Genomic DNA, 21,388 nt, shown 5'->3' on the forward strand with positions numbered 1-21,388 from the left:
ATCCACTGAGATTATAAGAATAAAGATGTGGACTTCACTACCTGCGTAAGAGGTTGTGTTATCACATTTAATGTATATATTACTTTTGTTTCAGACGCAGGGCTGTTTATTCAGGACATAATAGCCTATTTTGATTGAACATTCCTTAAGGACTTAAGTGGAATCATACTTGACTAAGTCTTGGCTAGTTTTTTGGGTGGGTTTGACTATTTGCAAAAGACAAAACATTACTGTGCTTTTCCAGGACCTGCAGAACAACAGGGCTCTTGACAAAGAAGAGGAGCAGCAACAAAATGGTCTGGTTACCCTGGTACCTTTACACAGAGAAATCCCCCTGCCAACCCAAACGTATTAGTGTAAAATAGGCGCTGTAGGATTTTATGGATTATGATAGATTGTATTAAATAAGCAATTTGGAAGATCAGGAATATTTTATTGCTTAAGAAAGAATATATAGACCCTTCCATTCGTCTTAAGATAGCTTTAAGCAACATGTACACATACTTTTTAAAGGATTGTAAAGGTATGGGTTCAATGAAAGCAAAACACTTTGGTGCCTTAATATGTGGAACATTTTACTTGTAATGGACTAAAGGTCCTGACTGATTTTATGTATGTTTTGTAATTTTTAGGGCTGCAACTAACGATTCTTTTCATAATCGATTAGTTGGCCGATTATTTTTTTGATTAATCGGATAAAAAAATAAATGTAAATTTTTCATTTATTCAAAATAACTGAATGTTAAAAACAATGCATTTCTTGTTTTTATTTCCCAACCTGCCCGCCCAGTCATGCACATCTGAGCCCAAGCTTGCCATACTACCTCCCAGATGTCACATACCCCCAGATATGCCACCCCCCCACATATGTCTTATATACCCTATATGCATTATACCCCCCAGATATGCCATAGTGCCCTCATAGATTCACAGACCCGTTCACATCACACTGACACAATACTTTTATAAATCAATACAGGATTAATCTTCACTGCCCCCAGGATTTAGATTCCCCTTAGTTTGCCCCCTTTACCTCTAACTGCAAATTAAGTTAACTTTAATAAATTAATTAAATTGACCCTCAGTCCCCTAAAGACCCCATTAACCATAACTGCCCCTAAGTTAACCCTGAAGACCCCATTAACCATAACTGCCCCCTAAATTAACCCTCAACACCCCATCAACCATAACTGCCCCTAAATAAACCCTAAACACCCCATTAACCATAACTACCCCTAAATTAACCCTAAACACCCCATTAACCATAACGGCACTAAATTAACCCTAAACATCCCATTAACCATAACTGCTCCTAAATACCCCATTAACCATAGCTGCCCCCAAATTAACCCTAAACACCCCATCAACCATAACTGCCCCTAAATTAACCCTAAACACCCCATTAACCATAACTGCCCCTAAATTATCCCTAACGACCCCATCAACCATAACTGCCCCTAAGTTAACCCTAAACACCCCATCAACATAACTGCCCCTAAATTAACCCTAAACACCCCATTAACCATAACTGCCCCTAAATTTACCCTAAACACCCCATTACCCATAACTGCCCCTAAATTAACCCTAAACACCCCATTAACCTTAACTGTCCCAAATTAACCCCCACCTCCCCTAAGTTTCAGCAAAATATCAATGTTAAATTTCAGCCCAAATACCAATGTTATATTCAGTTAGATTAGTTGCTGAGCCATGTGGAGTTGTAGACGCTATAGGAAATGGGCGGGGCCAATTGTCAGTGGGATAAATAAGGGGCGGGGTCAGAGTGACTGCAGGGAGGGACTGTAAGTAGTAACTGCTTTGACAATTAATGAAATGGATTATAAAACGAGACATATTTTTCAGAGCATTTGCTCTGAAAAAACCCCTCAATCTATTCAACTAATCAATAATGAAATTTGTTGGCAACGATTTTCATTATCGATCAGGTGTTGCAGCCCTGGTAATTTTATGTAAAAAAAAAAACTTGTTTTGATTCAATTTATCATTTTAAATGTTCCACTATATCCTTTAACCTAAAGGATATAACCTTTTAAAGTATTTATTTATTGTACTGTTAAATATAGTTAATAAAATACCTGGTCTCCTGCTAGCAGCATTTCTGATTTACCCATTGTGACCTGGCTTGCCTGACTATGTCTGCCCTGCCTGAGGGCTCCCTGTCCGAGGGCTTTCCAGCCGCGTGCCTTGTCCGAGGGCTTTCCAGCTGCTTGACCTGTCCAGCCTTATTGCCAGTCAAGATCGGTCATGTGTTCTACTTACCTGTCTTGTCAGCTTACTCCAATACAGACCGTCTCATAATAATATCCAGCCTTCGATGTGTTTCTTTTTGCCTGTCTGTACCTTCCTACCTGTCAATATGCATCGTGGGGTACAAACAGAGCCTCTGGTATCCCATGCAACTGGGCTCCTACCCGACATGCTTACCCAATCACTGACACAGTGGGAAATATAAGTAATGTATGTAATATAACACACATGTAGTATTGTGCTATTGAGGAGACTTTGGAGATTCACATTTTGTATTTCATTAAGCTAACATTTGACAAAAACATAAATCATTTATCTTGATGCTGTGTTTGTTGTGTAGAAAGAAATAAAATTTGCTAAAAACATAATTAAAAGTTGTTTGTGACTCATAGGCTTAACCAAAAGAAAAACGTTTGCTGGTTTTACTGCCCAAATGTGAGCTTTTTAAGGAAGTATATGCTTTTGTTATTTATTCTGACACCTACTACCAGTTTTACCATATAACTTACCACCGTATTAGTACTAATTTTCACTTATGCTACTATTGTAGTTTTTATTTATTTTAACAAACCCTTTTTCTATTTTAATATAATACATTTGTTCTATTTTTTATGTACCTAAGGCTTCATATCATGTCACATGGAGCAAATTTCACCTGGCAATATGTACCTTTTAGTTAACTCTCTCATTTCAACATTTATTTTGCTACTACATTATAAAAAGGGTCAATTGAAATGTGTTTTCTTATACTACTCAAAAAGTTATATAGATCTGCTCAGGTGTTTGGTTGTATATACATTTGTATACAGTTTCACTTTAACTTGATGCTCTACTTACAGTGCCATGTTTTCCCACCAAGGAATTATCCAGATAGATATATCCACCAAGAATATTCAGCTGAACACGAAGGAGTAAAACAAGCATGCACGTACTGTAAACAGCAACTATGCTTCTGGTGAAACCTGATGGAAAAACAATATTTAAGGAATCATTAAGAATGTTGTCTTTTTATCACATGTTCTGAACACCTGCAAAGATTTTTGGTAAAGAAAAAAAGCTCTGTGAAGTTTTAACATCACTGCATTATTTTAATAAAAAGGCCTACAGCCTAAGCTTCACCATAGAATAACAGTAAAAAGTCAATTTTCATTAATTCAATTATTTTAATCATCTGCTTTTTCACAAACAAGCAGAATTTCTTCTGATACTTTTAAAGTTCATATACTAATTAGGGATGCACCGATATATAGGTGGCGGAAATATATCATCCGCAGGGGCCAGGCTGCTTACCTGTGCGTTGGTCGCACAATGTGCGAACAGCGTCTCTTGTACCGGCCAGGAGAAGCAGGAACCCAGCGGAGTCACGTGAATGCACGTTACATGACTCTGCTCCGTTCCTTCTTCCCCTGGTGGCTGGAAAAGAGAAATGCCTCGCGCAGCAACACAGAAGGAAGCAGCAGGTTCCATGCAGAAGTCTGCGAGCGAGAGATCTGCAGTTCAGGTAAGGGGGTGGGTGGTGGTGTATGAGCAAGTATGCATGATTAAGGGAATGAATGAGTATATTAATGAGTAAATGAGTGTGTGATAGCATGGATGTGTAAGTGTGGGGGGGGTATCATGGCATGGGGAGCCTGTAATCACACTCCTATCATGCCCAGGTTCTAGCATGTACTGGCTGCCTGGTCATGATAGGAGTGTGATTTCTGTTAGCAAATATATATATATATATATATAGATAGATACATACACACACACACAAGTAGTTACCATCTCTCAGGTCTTCTTTTTAAATAATGCAATGATTCTCCATTAGGGTCAACTTCAGTCTTTAATGACTTTCATCAGGACACAAATGAATATGCAAACAAATCATATATTTATAGTATAAGCCAACTTAAACAATTAACGAATTAACTAAAATAAACAAGACTTACCACACCTGTCCAGTGAATGTGAAGCTGGATGTCGGTGTGTTGAACTACCCTGTGCGCACGTATAAAGCATCATAACATTGCCGACACTCAGAGATACGTCTGAGCGTCGGTTATCATAACGAAGCGTAAATCCAAAGGTGTAGTGAACATAGTGATGCAGGATAGAATATATGCTGTGTTTGAGAATATAATATGGTGAATGGTAATAAAAAAATATAAGAAGGTGATAGTACCTTATAATTCTAATTAAATAGGTAAATACAGTAATTAGAAATGATTACATGTGACCAATTTTATAAGTAAATGTGATGTGCAAAATAATAAACACAGCAAAATACAAAACCAGTGTGAAAAAATACAGCGTTAAAGCATTCTGATGACCATCATTATAATTACAAAATTGTCCTGTCGATCTTAATCCGACCATATATATATATATATTGTAAACATAATAAAATGTATTCTATTAAAAACATATTTAAACATATTTTAAAAAAACATCCATTGAACCTATTCAGCAGTATTATATTATTCCTACTGTATCATAACACATTATATACCGTATTTGCTCGATTAAAAGATGACCCCGATTATAAGACGGCCCCCCAAAATCTGAATATTAATTTAGGAAAAAAAAGAAAAAGCCTGAATATAAGACGACCCTATAGAAAAAAGTTTTACCAGTAAATGTTAATTCATGTAAACTATGTAAACTATTTTTTTAAAATAAAGGCTATGATTGATTAAAATATTTTGTTTTTATTTCTTTTTATTTTCCAACCTGCCCCCCCAAGTTATGCAAATCTGCCCCCAGGCTTGCCACTCTGCCCCAGAAATGCCTTATACCCCCTATATGCCACTGTGCCCCATGATATGCCTTTTAACCCTCTATATACCACTCTGCCCCCTGATATGCTTTTTGACCCCCTATGTACCACTCTGCCTCCAGAAATGCCTTATACCCCTATATGCCACTCTGGCATTTAGGGGGTTAAAAGGCATATTATGGGGCAGAGTGGCATAGAGGGAGGTATAAGGCATTTCAGGAGGCAGAGGGCATATAGAGGGTTAAAAGGCATTTCTGGAGGCAGAGTGGCATTAAGGGGGTTAAAAGGCATTTCATAGAGCACTCTGCCTCCGGAAATGCCTTATGCCCCCCATTTAAACCCCCCCCCCAAAAAAAATTACCGGTGCTTCTGACTCCTGGTAGACGTCTACGCGATTCGCGTAGGCAAGTTCCGCTGCAGCCGGAAGGAGGTGCGGTTAGCAGCGGGGGTTGTCTGCGTCCATCGCGCAGACTTTCCCTGACTGTCAGAGAGAATTTCCCGCACCGGCTGCAGTGGAAGTTGTCTATGCGAATCGCGTGGACGTCTACACGCTGCCCCGGCTACACACAGGGGAGTCAGAGGAACCGGTAACTTTGGGGGGGGAATAAGATAGGAGGATCCAGGTCCCCTCCAGCCGGTGCGGGGGATCTGGATCTTAGTCTCATAGTCAGACCTATTTGAGGTCTGATTATAAGACGAGGGACGAGGGAAAAAACCTTGTCTTATAATCGAGCAAATACGGTATTTTTCATTTTCAAAGCTGCAACATTTATAGCTACACTAACATATATAAGGCAAATATTCAAATTTCTTAATCAGTTATTAAAGCCTGTTATGATAATCTCAAGCTTATAACTAAGTACCATCACCACTTTATACCATTTTTATGGTATAAAAAATTTAAATAGTCTCCTAAGGACTATATAGTGGCTCCTCTAACTGTCCATATCATTATCAGTGTAGTTGCAAATCCAGCCATATTTAAAAACATACATATAACAACCGTTGTAGGAGTTAAAGGATTGCAAGGTAATGTTCAATGCTTCCTAAAGAAAAGAACGTAAATTTCTCATTTAAACCGGCAGGTGGCATGGTTTGCAAATGAAAGATCCAAAATGTTTCTCGTTGCAGTAATATTTTGCCTCTATCACCCCCTCTTCTAGATTCCGGAACATGGTCAATCCCTATGAAGCACAAAGATGATAATGGGTGTTGATTATCAAGGAAATGTTTCGCCACCAGCTTATCTGAATTTCCATCTCTGTAAGCCACCCGTATACTGGAACGGTGGCCCCTAATTTTCTCTCCCAAAGTGCATTCCGTCTTTCCTATGTATGCCAAACCACAGGGGCATTGAATTTTATAGATTACAAAATTGGTTTTACATGTAATTCTATTACATATTGCCATATTGTTTGTTCTTAGTGCTATAACTCTCAACTGGATCTATTTTAACCAGGAGATCTCATAGATTTTTATTTCTTTTAAACCTCATCATGGGTGTTCTTTGACCGTTGGTAAGGTACTATCTTTAGACAACATGTTCCAATTCCTCTTGATACAACTGGTTAATGTACTACTGCCTAGATTGTAAGTACTTGTACAAATCAATCTTGGTTCCTTTACAATAGTTTATCCTTAGATTAATTTTTTGCCTTCTCCAAGGCAGCAGATGTTTGTTCTTCAGTGTACCCTCTTCTTAGGAACTTGTTTTGCATTTCTTTCAATTGTATCTGCATATTGTCCTCATCAGAATTATAATGTATCACTCTTATGAATTGGGAATATGGCAATGATTGTATCAGATGTCTGGGGTGAGCACTGTTGGCGTGCAGGATGGTGTTCCTGGCAGTGGATTTGGTATATAGAGTATAGTTGAGTAGGCCATTATCAACTTATATTACCAGACTTTATTTGTACTGATCTGGGACGTCACCTTTATTGGTGTTGATAATGAATTAATGTGTTCCACACATTTCTCAGCTTCCTCTACAGTTCCTTGCTGTAAAATCTAAATATCATCAATATAACGAAAATACTTAATGATTTGTTATTTATGTGTGGTCAACCAATGATGTTTCTCAATTTCATATACAAAAACATTTGCATACATTGGGGCCATAGCTGCTCCCATAGAAGTCCCGGATATTTGCATGTACCAATCGGTTTCAAACCTGAAATAATTCAACTGTAAAGTCAGCATTTATAGTTCCAACGTAACTTCAAGGGGGGGGCCTGTGTACAGATCGGAATGCATTAACAGCCGACACATTGCTTCCACGCCTTGCTCATGGGGAATCACAGTATAAAGAGTTCTAACCTCAAAGGACATTAACACTATGCCCGTCATATCCCCCTTCATTTCCTTCAGCTGTGTTATTAAGGTGCCTGTATCTGTTAGAATTGAAAGTCCAACCATTTGGCTACCGGTTCCAAGATCCTGCCAATGGTCAATACTATTGGACGTCCTGGTGGATGTTGTAAATCCTTGTGTATCTTTGGTAATGTGTACAGGACTGGAGTCCTTGGGTGTGTTGCCAACAGGAAATTAAATTCTTCTATTGTAATATAATCCATTTGAAGTCCCAGATTTAGAATTTCTTTCAATTTTTGTCTGACTGTATTTGTTGGATCTCCGGAAATTTTCCTGTATGTACAAATGTCTGCTAATTGTGTTTGAATTTCTTTAGCATATTCCGAATAGTCTTGTATTACAATACCACCACCCTTGTCGGCCGGGCGAATTGCCACAGTGTTGTCTTTGCTTAGTGTCTTCAAAGCATTCTGTTCTTTTCTAGTAAGATTATTAGTATGTTTCTTTTGATGCTGTAAAGTTTTAATTACTTTGGTTTTCACAGTATTTAAAAAGGTTTTGAAAGATGCTTGGGTGGGGGAGGGTAAAATTTACTTTTCGGTTTACACATAATTGCTTTTTCTAGATTTGGAGGAGTCTCCTTTTTATTGTCTTTATAAAAATCTTTTAGCCGCATATTGCGACCAAACTGATGCAATTCTATGTTCAGTTGAAAGGGATTAGTGGATTTGGATGGAATGAGAGGCCTTTTGCCAACAAATTAATGTCATCATTACTTAAGGCACGGCTAGACAGAGGTGTTACCTCCTCAATGGGGGAACGACCTTTGCCCCTGGCGTTTGCTTGTCCTCTGGCTCCTCCTCGTACGCCGTTGTCTCTTGCCTGGCTCCTGTTGGTAATACCTTCTGGAGTCTCTTGATTTGGTACCCCTAAAAAAACATTGGTGTTACTGTGTGATGAAATTTCTGCATCCGATGCCGATTATCCGGAGGTGATGTCAATAGTAGTAACTCTGGGTTGGATTATCTTCTTGTGGGGTCGGAAGGGTCTACCCCTTTCACCAGCGAGCCATCTATAGACTCTGTGATCTTGATAGTCAGCCTTTACTTTCTCCATTTTTTGCCGCTTGAATTTAATCAATTCATTTTTATACCGTGCAGTCTCCTCTGTTATCTTCAGTATGGTAGTAACTCCTTCTGCTGAAGACAACCCCACAGCATGTTTTTGTTCCAACTGTGCAATTTTTGGTCTTGTGGTGATTAAGTTTGTTTTTACATCTTTAATTATTATCAGCATCAAATCCAGCAAGCACTTATTAAGCACAGCAGTCTAGTCTTTACAGACTTGAGGTTTCATTCTACCAATAGTGGGTATATTGCTTACTCGGAATCCCCTTGGAATTTGTTTAGACTTGTAATAGCCTGAGAGGAATAAACCGTGTAGGTCGAGGTCTATTACTTTTTTTTTCTTCCATCTCAGTAGCTGTACCCCCACGTCTTTAGTATTGTTATCAGGTAAATCCAAAGAGGTTGTATCCCATAGGATTTCCTGTGCCTCATTGTCTGTGAAACATAATGTGTCTGCCTGGGTTGCTAGAGCACCTGCTTGTTGCAAAAAGTCTTCCATGTTGTTATTAGCAAGCTTCCAAATATATAGGTAGCAATAATAGCAGCCCTGCTTATAATATATTCCAGCAGTCAATTCAACAAAAAATGCATACTTCTTTAATATTATTCAAAGTCCAATAGTATACTACTAGTATAGTAGTACTTACAATCTAGGCAGTAGTACATTAACCAGTAGTATCAAGAGGAATTGGAACATGTTGTCTAAAGATAGTACCTTACCAACGGTATTTCAAAGAACACCCATGATGAGGTTTAAAAGAAATAAAAATCTATGAGATCTCCTGGTTAAAATAGATCCAGTTGAGAGTTATAGCACTAACAACAAACAATATGGCAACTGTGGAAGTGTTAGATGTCTGGGTTGCGTGACTTGTAGCCACATGGTCCCAAGTAAATCATTTGCTCATCCACATACTGGAAAAGTATTCCAAATAAGATATAGAACATGCAAGACCAATGTTGTAATCTATAAAATTCAATGGAGCGAAAAATAGGAAGGTAAAAGAAGAACAATAAAAACAGCAATAAAATGTCCGTAAGTACTTGGACAAAATAAAATGTCCTAAAATGCACTTGGTGAAATCAAAGTGCTATAAATAGCAGCAGCCCACTCGCCAAGGTTTCCTCTTCTTGGTTTAATAAATAACTTGGAGGTCACAGGGGATATTGGTTGCGCGTAGTGGAGAAGAAAGTCACAGTAATATAATATGTGGCTGGCACCGTGTGGCGAGGATTGTATCACCCATTAAAGAGTTAAGGAATGGGTACTCACATTTTTGGGGGACTTATGCAATTAGTCCCACAATACTTGCATGGGTGATACAATCCTCGCCTGGGGATATCTTTAGCAGCAGTCCTGAATAGTTCTTTTTTTGGATCTCAGGATAAGGTGCACATAAAAAGTTAAACAGAAATAGGCATAGTGCTTTCTGTATATGTAAAATGAATAAAACAAATAAAAACAGTTCACTATATACTCACAATATGGTGAGCAATAAATGGATTGCTCAAACCTTCTGGCATAGGTGGAATGATCCCCACCAAGGATATAAACTTGCGTGTATAAAACATTAAAAGGATACCAGGAGCAGAAAAGAATGGTTTTTAAAAAAAACTTTTTTTCAGCTTTCTGGTTAAAAACCATTAAAAGGTCAATAAAAATAGCACATATGCATCCCACGACCCACACACAGAGGTAATGACCGCTCACCCCCACAAAGATCACCAAAAAGATTCCCACAGCGAATAGATCAGACCAAATATCACAATCAAAGACAACAACACACTATAGAGACTCACATACAACAAAAAAGAATTGGACGGTCACCTGTACCATTTAAAACACAAACCAATAAAAGAAAATAAAACAGAAAAAGAATTTTCAATCTAACAGATAAATCTTTTAACCATACTCAGATATCTGTTTTAAGTAAGGGGTTAAAATACGCTCCCACTTCCAATTTTAATCTTTTTAAAGCTTTTATCGATCTTAACAAATTCACTAGACAAGATTTTATAAAATGAAGGAAGAAGAAGTCTTTAGTTTAAACAGAAATAGTGAAACCAACAAGAATATCTCTAAAACAAACCCCAAACCTAAATCAATATTTTACCCTCAACATTATAAATCCGGCGCTATAGAGACTTTCGAAAAACGTGCCATTAACGATTTAGAAAAAATAAGAAAAAGTAAATACGACTATAACAACTTCACCATAAAAAAGAAAAAAATACTAAGAGAACTATATAATCATTAAGCCCGCTGATAAAGGTGGGGGGTTGGTCATTTCAAATAAAATACAATACGAAAAAGAAGCTTAGGGACAACTGAACGATATTAAAGTTTATAAAAAAACTGAAAAGCAACCCAGTTGAACAAATAAAAACAAATTTAAAGAACCTTTTAGAAACTGGATTAGAAAATGTTTTTATTTCTAAAAATGAAGTAAGCTACATAACCAACCCCAACCCTGTAACCCCTGTAATCTATTTTTTTTGCCAAAATCCATAAAGATGAGAAAACCCCCCCTGGGCGCCCCATTGTATCAGGAGTAAATTCTATCCTTTCAAACCTATCAGAATTCATAGATATTATTCTCCAACCAGTCGTAAAAAAGACAAAAGCATATCTGAAAGACACGATTAATTTACTGCAAATATTAGACAATTTTATGTGGGAACCCCTTTTTATTTTGGTCACGTGTGACGTACAATCTTTATACACTATTATCCGTAACGATTAAGGTTGTCAAGCTATAAAAAACATAATTGAAACAAATGAGGATTTTTCTGCTAATTTTATAGATTTTATTAATTTTAGAAAATAACTATTTTTGGTTTGATGATTCCTTTTATCTGCAACTTACAGGCACTGCTATGGGAACCAAGTTTGCACCAAGTTATGTCAATCTATTCATGGCGAACTGGGAAAATGACATGATCTGGACTAATAACCAGTGGAGTGCAAACTTGGTTACCTATAGCAGGTATATAGACGATATATTTTTTGTCTGGGATGGAACCAAACCTGATTTAAATGATGTTTTAAAAATTTTAAATAATAATAATAGGGTGTCACGTACAGCGAGGTAGGAGACAGTGGTCCAGGTAGGACACAAGGTACGGATAAGTACAAGCCGAGGTCGGGGTACCAGAGATCACGAAATACGAAAGACAAGCCGAGGTCAGGAATACAGAGGTCAGGAGAAACGAATAACAAGCCGGGGTCAATAACAGAAAACACGAACCAGAACGTGCACTGAGGAGTAACACTATAGGAATAGGTACGACCATCAGAGGGCAAGGTTTATAAAAGATGAGGAAGTGACTAGTCACCAATTGGAGCTATTGGCGCCAAAATTTGAACAGGCTGATGTCACTTCCTGTTTGGTGGAATCCAGCAGCCATCTTGAGTGTGGCGAGACCGTAGCCTATAAGTATAGGTGCCTGCGGTTCTGGGTCTAACCACCAGAGGGCGTGTGGGGGTAGATGGAGGTCTTCCTCTCCTCCGTGGAGGTTGCTGTGGCTGGTGGCTAGCAGAAGGGGGTCTCCCTCCCCTCTGTGGAGGCTGCTGTGGCTGCAGGCTGGCAGAGGGCGGTCTCCCTCTCCTCCGTGGAGGCTGCTGTGGCTGCAGGCTGGCAGAGGGCGGTCTCCCTCTCCTCCATGGAGGCTGCTGTGGCTGCAGGCTGGCAGAGGGCGGTCTCCCTCTCCTCCATGGAGGCTGCTGTGGCTGCAGGCTGGCAGAGGGTGGTCTCCCTCTCCTTCGTACCAGCGGTGTCACGAACTGGGTACACAGGTCTGATAGGAGCCCAGGTGCAGGGGATACGAGGGGCTCTGTCTGTACCCCACGATGCATGATGGCCTGGGGTTGTTACAGACAGGTGCAGGAAATAAACCACAGACAGAAGATCAGGATTAAGAGTTGTATTGCATATGATGGTACAACAACATAAACAAGGAAAGTCACTTGGCAGGAAGCCCTCTGGTTGGGGCACACAGCAGGAAACCCTCGGGTTGGGGCACACACGGCAGGAAGCCCTCGGGTTGGGGCACACACGGCAGGAAGCCCTCGGGTTGGGGCACACACGGCAGGAAGCCCTCGGGTTGGGGCACACACGGCAGGAAGCCCTCGGGTTGGGGCACACACGGCAGGAAGCCCTCGGGTTGGGGCACACACGGCAGGAAGCCCTCGGGTTGGGACACACACGGCAGGAAGCCCTCGGGTTGGGGCACACACGGCAGGAAGCCCTCGGGTTGGGGCACACACGGCAGGAAGCCCTCGGGTTGGGGCACACACGGCAGGAAGCCCTCGGGTTGGGGCACACACAGCAGGAAGCCCTCGGGTTGGGGCACACACGGCAGGAAGCCCACTTGCAGGGCACACACGGCAGGAAGCCCACTTGCAGGGCACACGGCAGGTTGCCCACTTGCAGGGCACACGGCAGGTTGCCCACTTGCAGGGCACACGGCAGGTTGCCCACTTGCAGGGCACACGGCAGGTTGCCCACTTGCAGGGCACACGGCAGGTTGCCCACTTGCAGGGCACTCGACTTGGGAGTCCACTTAGTGGGGCGTTGGCCACAACTCAGGAACAAATCAGGAAACAAAGCAGGAACCAAAACAGGAGCACATCAGGAACCAAAACAGGTAGTCCTCTAACGTTAATGTCAAGGCCCAGACTGCAGGGCTGGGCAGGTTTATAAAGGCTGTCTTGATCATGAAATCAACTGCAGCTGGACCTGATAATCAGTCAGAGTGGTTCTGAGTGGCAAGGGCAGCCACTAGAGGTTGGAAACGGGAATGAGCAACTCAAAGTTTAAACAAGTCCAGCCAGCGAAGGGTGCAACGTTACAAGCGGCTTCCAAGCGGCTTCCAGTATCAGCCAAGAATCTGTTACATTTTTAGATTTAGATATTTACATACAAAATAATCAAATTAAAACCAGAACTCATTTTAAAAAGGTCTGTACCAATACCTTCATAGAACAATCAAGCTGCCACTATGGGCCATGGCTCGAAGGTATCCCTAAAAGCCAAATGCTGACACTAAGGAGAAACTGTACAGATACCCCTGTTTTTAAATCCCAAGCACATTTTAAAAAAAAAAAGACTGGTAGAGAAAAACTATAATGAACAGAAAATACAGACAATATAGAAAAAAAACTGACAGAAAAGAGTTGATCAAATACAAAGATAACCTTAAGGAAGATAACTTCATTTTACCTATAGTGACAGATTTTAATAACAAGAACAAAACTTTTAAAAGGATTATAAGGAAAAACTGGGACATTCTAAAAGAAGATGATGTTTTTAAAAATATATTCCCTAACGAACCTAAAATTGTGTTTAGAGGAGCACCAAATTTAAACAAGCTTTTAACTAAAAATTACACACGTAACACAAAAGAAATAAAAGGGACATTTTTAAATGAAGAAAAAGGTTTTTTCAAATGTAATACATGCTTAGCCTGCAAGTCAACCAATAAAACACAATGCAGACAAGGTTCTTTTAAATCTAATATCACACAGAAAAAATACAAGATAAATGAATGTATAACTTGCAACACTAAATATGTTATTTATTTATTAGAATGTCCTTGTGGATTACAATATGTGGGTATGACGACCAGATGTTTAAAAGTGAGAATAATGGAACATTGTCGTAACATTACAAATGGCGTCACTACCCACAGTGTCTCTAAACATTTTTTAAAGCATAACAAAGACCACAATCTTTTAAAATTTTTAGCGATTAAAAAAATACCTATCCCTTGGAGAGGAGGCAATATGAGTAAAATTTGAGTAAAAAAATTAGATGTTTTGGATATTCACCTTAAAAACATTGACACCAAACGGTTTAAATGTAGATTTTGATCTACATCTCTTCCTTTAAGTTTTTATCAGGTTTCACTATTTTATTGCCTTCTGTCACTTTAAGTACTAACCACCTGTCTCTTATATACAGAGCTGTCATACTATTATTTTTCAACCCCCCCCAAAAAAATGGTGGAAACTACATTTCCCAAGATCCTCTGCTTTGTTTATAAAAAACGGCAGTTTTAGTAAATTTACTTAATTTTACTAATTTTAAGGATTATTTATTAGATTTAAGTTTGTTTTACGTTTTGTCTGTAAAATTAAAAAAATCATATTTTTATGTTGTTTGCTAACATTAAGAGCTATCTTTAAAAATATAAATAATTTGTTTTTTACTGACTATTCAAAATTAAGTTTTTTACCATGGGCATCATATGTCAGATGTGTATATACTTTGTAAATTACTTTATTTCCTGTTATTTTTATTGTACCTTATATTTTTAAACATGTAAATGTTTACTGATGATGTCATCAGCCACACCCCTTAATTATGTCATTTTGGCACAATTTTACACAGTTCGAATTTACTATATAAGGATTTCAGTGCCAGGAGCTCTTTTAGACACTCTGAGGAAGCCTATTTAAGTAGGTGAAACTCGTACGTGCTATTTTTATTGACCTTTTAATGGTTTTTAACCAGAAAGCTGATTTTTTTTGGTATCCTTTTAATGTTTTAAACACGCAAGTTTATATGCTTGGTGGGGATCATTCCACCTACGCCAGAAGGTGTGAGCAATCCATTTATTGCTCACCATATTGTGAGTATATAGTGAACTGTTTTTATTTGTTTTATTCATTTCACATATACAGAAAGCACTATGCCTATTTCTGTTTAACTTTTTATGTGCACCTTATCCTGAGATCCAAAAAAAGAACTAGGACTGCTGCTAAAGATATCCCCAGGCGAGGATTGTATCACCCATGCAAGTATTGTGGGACTAATTGCTTAAGTCCCCAAAAAATGTGAGTACCCATTCCTTAACTCTTTACCACACAGTGCAAGCCACACATTATATTACTGTGACTCTACGCGCAACCACTATCCCCTGTGACCTCCTATAAAATTCAATGGCCCTGTGGTTTGGCATACATAGGGAAGACAGAATGCACTTTGGGAGAGAGAATTAGGGGCCACCGTTCCAGTATACGGGTGGTTTACAGAGATGGGAATTCAGATAAGCCGGTGGTGAAACACTTCCTTCATAATCAACACCAATTATCATCTTTGCGCTTCATAGGGATTGACCATGTTCCGAAATCTAGAAGAGGGGGTGATAGAGGCAAAATATTACTGCAACGAGAGACATTTTGGATCTTTCATTTGCAAACCATGGCACCTGCCGGTTTAAATGAGAAATTTACGTTCTCTTCTTTTCTTTAGGAAGCATTGAATATTACCTTGCAATCCTTTAACCCCTACAACGGTTGTTATATTTATGTTTTTAAATATGGCTGGATTTGCGACGACACTGATAATGATATGGACAGTTAGAGGAGCCACTATATAGTCCTTAGGAGACTATTTAAAGTTTTAGACACTTTTGTTATATAAAAATGGTATAAAGTGGTGATGGTACTTAGTTATAAACTTGAGATTATCATAACAGGCTTTAATAACTGATTAAGAAATGTAAATATTTGCCTTATATATGTTAGTGAAGCTTTAAATGTTGCAGCTTTGAAAATGAAAAAAATATATATAATGCGTTATTATGATACAATAGGAATAATATACTACTACTGAATAGGTAACTTTGTTTATATATTCAGCAGTCCAATGGATGTTTTTAAAAAAATATGTTTAACCCCTTCGAGACAAAGGCTGATTTTACTTTTTGTACCCTTTGTGACAATGGCCTTTTTAACATTTCTGCGCTGCTTGTGTTTAGCTGTAATTTTCTTCTTTCCCGTTTACTGAACCCACACACATTAGATATTGTTTTTTTCAGGACAAGAAGGGCTTTCTTTAGATGACATTGTTTTGATTGTATCATATTATTTACTATTAAAAAAATTATAAAATATGGTGAAAAATTTAGAAAAAAATGACTGTTTCTAACTTTTAGTTGAAAAATCTTTTACTCATCTATAAAAGGTAATGAAAAAACCTGCTAAATAGATTCTACTATTTGTCCTGAGTTTAGAAATACCCAATGTTTTTATGTTTTTTTGCTTTTTTCTACCCATTATGGGGCAATAAGTACAGGTAGCGTTTTGCTATTTCAAAGCCATTTTTTCCAAATCTGGTAATTCTTCCCCCCATGTGCCATTTCGGGTATCTTTGAACCCGGCCAATGCAATTTACCCCATCAAGTCATATATTTTTGAAAACTAGACAGCCCAGGGTATTCCAAATGCTAGTATTTTAACTCTTTCCATGCACCATATCTACCACCAGTCTTTGTCAAACTTTATGGTAGTCATTTTTTTGCATTTGTTTTGTCATACACATTTTACTTCAGGTATGAATTAAAATGTTCTAGTTTATGTCACTATCACAAAACACCCCAATATGTGTTCAGCAACATCTCCTGAGCGCAGCGATACCCCACATGAATGATTTTGCCTGGCTGTTTGGGGGCAAAAGGGCCACATTTGGGGCATGCGCATTTTTCAATGTTGAACTTTGGCATTTGGGGATCCACTGCCCATGCCCTATTTGGTACATCTTTGAGCCGGGCCATTTCAGTGTGCCCAATAAACCCATATATTTTTGAAAACTAGACACCCCAGGGTATTTCAAATGCTAGTATTTTAACTCTTTCCATGCACCATATCTACCACCAGTCTTTGTCAAACTTTGTGGTAGTCATTTTTTTGCATTTGGTTTTCCACACACATTTTAATTCAGGTATGAATTAAAATGTTCTCGTATATGTCACTATCACAAAACACCCCAATATGTGTTCAGCAACATCTCCTGAGTACAGCGATACCTCACATGAATGATTTTGCCTGGCTGTTTTGGGGCAAAAGGGCCACATTTGGGGCATGCGCTTTTTTCAATGTTGAACTTTGGCATTTGGGATCCACTGCCCATGCCCTATTTGGTACATCTTTGAGCCAGGCCATTTCAGTGTGCCCAACAAAACCATATATTTTTCAAAACTAGACACCACAGGGTATTTTAAATGCTGGTATTTTAACTCTTTGCATGCACATATTTTACCACCAGCATTTTTTCAAAGTTTGCAGTAATATTTTTGTGTGTGTATTTTTCCCACACACACCTACTTTATGTATGAATTTACAGCTCCTGGTATATGCCGCTGTCACACGACACCCCATAATGTGTTCAGCAACATCTCCTGAGTGCAGTGATACCCCACATGCATGGGTGTGTCATTTTTTGGGGGAACTAAAAGGCCACATTTGGTACGTGTGCATTTTTCTAATTGGAAATTAGATGTGTGGCCATCCTTCCCCCCGTGTTAATTGGGACGTTGTTGAACCTGGCCCATTCAATTTACCCCATCAAATCATACATTTTTTAAAAGTAGACACCCCACGGGCATTTAATATGCCAGTATTTTAACTCTTTCCATGCGAGAATTGTTTTAAGCTAATATGCTAATTTTAGGACTTGCTCACAAAAATATATTTTTTATATATATATATATATATTTTTTATTTTTTTTAAAAAAAAATTTAACATTTTTTTTCAACTTGGAGGTTCCCCTGATAGTGACATCAGTGGGAAATGATTTTTACATTTTACTGTTTTTTTACTATTTTTTTCTAATTATTATTAATTTTATTTTATTTTTTAATTTATTTTTACTAATCACACTGTGATTAGAAAGCTGGGCTCCATTGACTTGCATGGTGAATGCAGTACCTGTATTCAACCTGCAAGTGGAGCCAAAGTTCTCTAGATGGTCTGGACTATCTAGCGAACTTTTAAAATTTGTGGTTCCTGTTACAGGACGGCGGCCATCTTCCTTGATGGCGAAGATTGCCGGCAGCTGCGGCTGTGACCGCTCTCCGGAGCGGTCACAGCCCATCAAAAGGTTAGTGTTTGGTGTCGCTGGATGCCTCCTGATCGAGGCATTCCAGCGACACCATTTAAGTTTAGGAGGCGATCGTCGATCGCCTCCTAAACGCTTTTAAAACGGGCGTCCGCCGCCATACAAAGTATGGCGGATGTTGACGCCCCGTGGAGGGGCCAGAGATGGCCCCTTCATGCCGATCGCGGCGTTGCTGAATGCCTCGAGGTCGAGGCATTCAGCAACGCTTTTTGGGTGCAGAAAGCGATAGTAGATCGCTTTCTGCACCCGTTTAAAGACGTGCCGGTCCTGGCACGTCAATTGTCGTAAAGCACATGCTTTTCCGTGCCGTGCCAGGACCGGCAATTGTCATTAAGGGGTTAAATATGTTAGAATATGTTTTTAATACTTAGAATACAGTTTATTATGTTTACAATATATATATGGTCGGATTAAGATCGACTGGACAATTTTGTAATTATAATGATGGCCATCAGAATGCTTTAACACTATTTTTTCACACTAGTTTTGTATTTTGCTGTGTTTATTATTTTGCACATCACATTTACTTGTGGTCACATGTAATCATTCATAATTACTGTATTTACCTATTTAATATTTAGGATCATAAGGTGCTATCACCTTTTTATATTTTTTTTATTATCATTTACCATATTATATTTTTCAAACACGGCACAGAACTAATATCCTGCATCACTATGTTCACTACACTTTTGGATTCACGCGTCGTTATAACCGACGCTCAGAAGTGTCGGAAATGTTATGATGCTTTATACATGTGCACAGAGTAGTTCAACATGCCGACATCCAAGCTACACATTCACTGCACAGGTGTGGTAAGTCTTGTTTCATTTACTTAATTAGTGAATTGTTTAAATTGGCTTATACTATAAATGTATCATTTGTTTGCATATTCATTTGTGTCCTGATGAAAGTCATTAAAGACTGAAACGTTGACCCTAATGGAGCATCATTGCATTATTTAAAAAGAAGACCTGAGTGCTGGTAACTACTTGTGTGTTTTTGTATGTTACCAAGCACCAGGTTGCAAGAAATTGTGAGTAGACAGTTTCCTATTTAAAGGCCATTTGTTTTATCTGCTGTACCCGTTCAAAGTTTATTGCTTTTTGGGGTGTGCTGTTCTTTGTGACATTACCTTGCCTTGTGTACCGACCCTTGCCTGCTCTTTGACTACGATTCTGATCTGCCTGCCTCGACCTCGGACCTGTTATACCGTTTTGCCTCTTATCTGCCTGCCTCGACCTCGGACCTGTTATACTGTGTTGCCTCTTATCTGCCTGCCTCGACCTCGGATACGCTTTTGACCTCGCTGTTTGCCGTTGCACTTTTGACTGGACTACGCTACGTCCATATATCTGCATAGTTGGATCCTCCCCTGCTACCTGACCCCGTGACAATTTTGAACGGGTCATACATGGATCCCGCGGATATGGCACGGCTGCAAGCACGTCAAGACCTCCAGGACCAACGTCTCGCCGCCCAGGCCGCTCAACTTCAAACCCTGGAGCAAAAGGTCGACGCCATGACAGACCTGCTACGTTCCTTGACATCGCTACCTACCGTGAGTTCTCCTCATCGCAGAGACACCTCATACGAGGACACGGGGGCCGTCGCAAGGTTTCCTCTGCCCGATAAATATTCTGGGGATCCGAAGGAGTGCCGTGGCTTCCTCAACCAATGTATGCTCCACTTCCGGAACCATCCCCAAGCGTTCCTGACATCCTCCAAAAGGGTCTCGTTCATAATTTCACTTCTGAAAGGCGACGCATTGCTATGGGCATCTCCCCTTGTTGAACAGGAATCCTACCTCCTTGAGGACTGTCCCGCTTTTATGGAAGCTCTCCGAACCGTCTTTGACGCTCCTGGTCGTAAAGAGACCGCAGAGTCCTCGTTGCTTGATCTCCACCAAGGCCGCAAAACCTTGGCTCAATACACCGTGGAATTCCGCACCCTAGCCCATGAGACCAACTGGGAAGAGGGCGCTCTCAAGGCCGCCTTCAAACGCGGTCTCAACGAGAAAATCAAAGACGCTCTCGTCTTCCACGACACCCCCACGGATCTCGAGGATCTCATAGCCCTATGTCTAAGAGTGGATAAACGTATCCAAGAGCGGTTGCAAGACCACGGCCGCGGAAGAAAAACAGGACTATTTGCCTCCGGTCTCACTAGAGCTTCATCCTCTACGTCCCCCTCGTCCGTTGCCGATGAACCCATGGAGATCGGGAACGTTCGTCGACTCTCCGAGGCTGAAAAGAAGCACAGACGGACACATGGACTATGTATGTACTGTGGTCAAGCAGACCACCTTTTGTCTTCCTGTCCCACCAGGCCGGTAAAAGACAACGCTTAGGTTGTACCGGAGAAGGCACCCTAAGCACATATCGCCTTACTTCTCCTCCCGCTACTCGATTGACGGTGCCTATCTCCATCCGCTGGGAGGATCATGTGGTGACCACCCGCGCCTTCATAGATTCCGGAGCTGCGGGCATGTTCATGGATCTCCAGTGGGCCAAGGATAATCACGTACCGCTTCGCACCAAAGACACGCCTTCTCTGGTGGCGTCCGTTGATGGCTCCCTTCTGGGATCAGGGCTCGTGACACAGGAATCCATACCCCTAACCCTACTGGTGGGGATAACCCACCAGGAACAGCTCACGTTCGAGATAATCAAGTCTCCTCATGCCTCTCTCATCCTGGGTCATCCCTGGCTACGCCAACACAACCCTCACATCGATTGGGACAGAGGAGACATACTGGCATGGAGCAACCGGTGCCATGTGTCTTGTGTTGTGCCCTGTCGCCGAGTCAATCTCGTCCTTGAGATCACGCCCACAGATCCCAGAACCCTGGTACCAAAGCACTACTGGGACTACTTGGATGTGTTTTCCAAAAAGGATGCGGAGAAGTTACCACCACATCGGCCCTACGATTGTGCCATCGAACTGTTACCTGGGTCCAACCCACCAAGGGGTCGTACGTACCCTCTCTCCGAACCGGAGAACAAAGCCCTCGAA

General features: G+C 40.1%; 1 protein-coding gene across 1 annotated transcript in view; it reads right to left on the reverse strand.

Moving 5' to 3' along the window:
- The window catches only part of LOC149278689 (peroxisomal biogenesis factor 3-like), a 131,431-nt gene that overhangs the window by 81,574 nt on the left and 28,469 nt on the right, over positions 1-21,388 (reverse strand). Inside the window, exon 5 of the mRNA XM_089501874.1 lies at positions 3,102-3,230. Coding sequence (XP_089358000.1) covers positions 3,102-3,230 — 129 coding nt within the window. The remainder of the gene's footprint in view (positions 1-3,101; positions 3,231-21,388) is intronic.

Source organism: Sceloporus occidentalis, unplaced genomic scaffold, assembly GCF_023333645.1.
Source record: "Sceloporus occidentalis isolate IW3139 unplaced genomic scaffold, rSceOcc1.0.p SCAF_184, whole genome shotgun sequence".
NCBI classification, from domain to species: Eukaryota; Metazoa; Chordata; class Lepidosauria; order Squamata; family Phrynosomatidae; genus Sceloporus; species Sceloporus occidentalis.